This window comes from Nicotiana sylvestris, chromosome 6, assembly GCF_000393655.2.
Source record: "Nicotiana sylvestris chromosome 6, ASM39365v2, whole genome shotgun sequence".
NCBI lineage: Eukaryota > Viridiplantae > Streptophyta > Magnoliopsida > Solanales > Solanaceae > Nicotiana > Nicotiana sylvestris.
In genome coordinates this window covers 204,459,108-204,462,688 of record NC_091062.1, presented here as the reverse complement: position 1 = coordinate 204,462,688, position 3,581 = coordinate 204,459,108, and the positions used below count along the sequence as shown (strand labels likewise).

Below are 3,581 nucleotides of genomic sequence, written 5' to 3'. Positions count from 1 at the left end.
TACTTATTATATATTATTAATATTCTACTTTAAATAATATACTTAAATTATATTTCGTATTTTGCCTCTTTCTAACTATTTTTGCAGAAAAAAAAAAAGATTATAAATAACAGAAGAAAAGACAAAATGCTCGATGAAAGTCTGCTATGGCAAGCACAAAAATTGAAATGGGAAACGGAAGCCTATAATTGAAGCTTGGACACATCCAAGCTCACTCCTCGGACACATCCAAGCTCACTCTTCAGACGTGTCCAAGCTCACTCTTCAGACGTATCCAAGCTCACTCCTCGGACACATCCAAGCTCACTCCTCGGACACATCCAAGCTCATTCCTTGGACATGTCTAATCATTTAATGCTTGCAAGATTGCTAAAAATAGAATGCAATATTGGCATCGGAGGAGGATAAAGGAAGAAGAACTACTTTTATCTAAAATTTAGTTTTAACTTCTTTCTTTAACTATTTTATTTTATTCTTATTAGTTTTTGGATTTTCTAAGAGTATTGGAAATATTCTAGAATTCCTTTTTGTTGTGAGATTTAAATGCTCCATAATGGAGTAATCTCTTTTGTTGGGATAGTTGATGAAGCTTGATATATATTTTTATAATATTATTTCAGTTTTAATACATACTTGGCTTGAAATTTTCATTGTATAATTCAGACTGTGATGAAATAATGGTTTCTAACTAATCATTATTATCACTTCTATATATTTTATTTAAGTTATTCTTATATTAATTTTGTAATTCTCACGGAGCAAAATTAATATATAATAACCAATGAATAAAATAGTAGAGTGAGAATAATTTTTTGTAAAACTCTTTCTTCAAATCTGTAATCTTGTTTGCCTCGGTTTTAATTCTCACGAAGGAATTGTTGTATGCAAGATTCTGATTTTTAGTAAAAATACTCTAACGAAGTTTGTAATACCTTTTAGCACAATTCAAGCAAGAAAATATTTCGGTTTGATCGTCACTAGGTTTAACTCAATTAATTACATAACCTCACGGAGTGCTATTAATTGACTTTTTCTTAGTGAACAAATATAATTGTATTAGCAATAAGCAATTATTCTTTCGAGAAATATATGTAGAAATTGAGATTTTATTGTAATAATATTATCAAGTGAATTCAACGATTTCCAATTCTTTTAAATTATAAATCTTTCCGAAATTGTTTGCTTTGCTTTAATTAATTAACAAGTTTTAAAACTCACCTTTAATCAATTTGGTTCTCTCAAATAGTAGTAAAAATATTAAAATTCTGTAGCCTAGATTAACCAATCTCTGTGGGACGATATCGTAAACTATACTAGAATTTGACTGAGTACGAGCAGAAAAAACCTATGCACATTGGTCTCGTCAAATTTTTGGCACCTCTGCCGGGGATTGGCACAAGTCTACTTCACACTAAATATTTTTTTACTAATTTGAGAACTTACTATTAGTATTATTATCTTTGCTATCAATATTTACTAAATATTACTACTATTACTTTTACTATTACAAGTACTAACATCTTATAGAAGTGTTATTATCATGTATCCTTCTTATCATCATTATAGCATAGCAGTTACTATATTAATACTAGTACTACTTGTAACTATATTCTATATTAGTATTATATTATTATTTTCTATCATTAGTTATTGTTACTACTTGCTGATTTCGTTTACCATTTTTTTTTCTTCATAACATCTATTGCTAATTAGTACTAATATAATTACTATTATCATATACTAATAATAATAATAATAATAATAATAATAATAATAATAACATTACCATACTACTATTTTTATTTAATCGCTTATTGTTTTTGTCATCTTTGTAATCTTTGTTGTCCTTGTTATTCATCATTTTCTTTTAATTACTTTCTTCTAAGTACTACTACTACCACTTTAGGAGTTAAGTTCAGTTTTTTATAGAATTTTGAGTAGTTTATGACCCGCTCTTCTATAAAAGAGTTGGTCAATTACGATCCTGAAATTAAAAGATCTCTTCGATTGCGCAGGAATGGACAAGCATTATCTTTCCAAAGAATAGCTTGTGAAGGTATGGAGAATCAAGAAGTAGAAGACATTCAACTACCAATCCATGTGGAGGATCAGTTTGATGAAGTAGCACCAAGGTCAGCAAACAGAATCCTAAGGGATTATGCTAGACCTGACCGCTTCAACTGTGAATCTAGTATCAGAAAACCTCCAGTGGAAGCCAACAACTTTGAAATCAGGACTGGCCTGATTCAAACGATTCAACAGTCTTGCATCTTCACTGGAGACGCAAGTGAAGATCCACGCAGTCATTTAATTGACTTTTTGGAACTTGTTGAAACAACTAAATATAATGGAGTACCTCCTGAAGCTATCAAGTTAAGACTATTTCCTTTCTCTTTAAAAGGAGATGCCAAGACTTGGTTGCGAAATTTGCCACAAGGTTCCATCACCACATGGGATCAAATGACTCAGAAATTTTTAAACAAATATTTTTCCTCTGCTAAAACTACAAAGTTAAGACAAGACATCTCTAATTTCTTGTAGACTGACATTGAATCAGTATATCAAACTTGGGAAAGATTAAAAGCAATGTTAAGAAAATGCCCACACCATGACATTCCTGAACATATGTAGTTGTATATTTTTTATTACAGTTTAAAACCCTCTTCTAGAAATGTGATTGATGTAGTTGCAGGAGGTTCTGTAATGGGAAAAACCTTGGAGGAAGCATTGCAATTGTTGAACGAGATTTCTGAAAATGTCATCCAATGGCCATCTGAGCGTGTAATCATTAAGAAGGCTGCTACGGTAAATCAGGTTGATGCTTTAAATACACTAACACAACAAATTATTTCTTTGGCACAAAAGTTTGAAACTTTTCAGGTGAATACACAACAACCAAGCCAATCTGAGGTTTGTGACATGTGTGGGGGAAATCATCAGAACCGTGAATGCCAAGCAACCAATCACAATGATGAACATGTCAAAATGTCAATGTCATCGGTTACAAGCAATATCCTTTTGGAAGTCCAATGGCACAGAAACATCCAGTTTTTCAATAGAGCAATCTAAATGGTGTTGAGAACTCTCAAAGCTTCCAGAAGCAACAAATACAGGGTCCACTCGGATACCAGAATCCAAACCATGGTCAATCAAACTTCAGACCTTATCAGCAAGCAACTCCATATCAGCAAAGGCTTCAACAAGCTCATTCAAGTCTTGATGATATTTTGTATAAGTACATTAAGGTCATTGATGAAAAGATGGAGAGCCAAAATTCATCCCTCAAAAATTTGGAAATACAGTTGAGCCAATTGGCAACTTTTGTTTCAGAAAAGATTCAGGGTCCCTTATCAAGCAATACGGAGAAAAATCCAAAAGAGCACATTAAGGCCATCACCTTACGGTCGGGTAAGGAGCTTGATGAATCCTATGCAGACCAGTCAAAACAACATGTAAATAACGGTAAGAATGTTGAAATACCCTCTGAACCATCTGAAAAGAAAGAAGTCAAGAAAAAAGAAGAAATGAATATTGAAAAAATGAATCATCTCCCTATGACAACTCCTTTCCACAAAAAATGA

General features: G+C 32.1%; 1 protein-coding gene and 1 non-coding gene across 2 annotated transcripts; one reads left to right on the top strand and one right to left on the bottom strand.

The window, feature by feature from the left end:
• The first annotated feature begins 1,944 nt into the window (after positions 1-1,944).
• On the top strand, positions 1,945-3,581 carry LOC138871950 (uncharacterized). The gene is made up of 3 exons (XM_070149878.1): positions 1,945-2,537; positions 2,652-2,910; positions 3,060-3,581. Exons 1-3 carry the CDS (start codon positions 1,945-1,947, stop codon positions 3,579-3,581), a joined length of 1,374 nt encoding a protein of 457 aa, XP_070005979.1.
• Positions 2,509-2,615, bottom strand: LOC138872329 (small nucleolar RNA R71). Its single transcript, XR_011400785.1, has one exon. It is a non-coding gene; the product is annotated as a small nucleolar RNA R71 (small nucleolar RNA).

Coding starts and splice junctions, on each gene's coding strand:
- LOC138871950 (XM_070149878.1), top strand. CDS start 1,945: ATGACCCGCTCTTCTATAAAAGAGTTGGTCAATTACGATCCTGAAATT. Junction 2,538..2,651: donor CAAGACATCTCTAATTTCTT/GTAGACTGACAT, acceptor TTTTTATTACAG/TTTAAAACCCTCTTCTAGAA. Junction 2,911..3,059: donor AACAACCAAGCCAATCTGAG/GTTTGTGACATG, acceptor GTTTTTCAATAG/AGCAATCTAAATGGTGTTGA.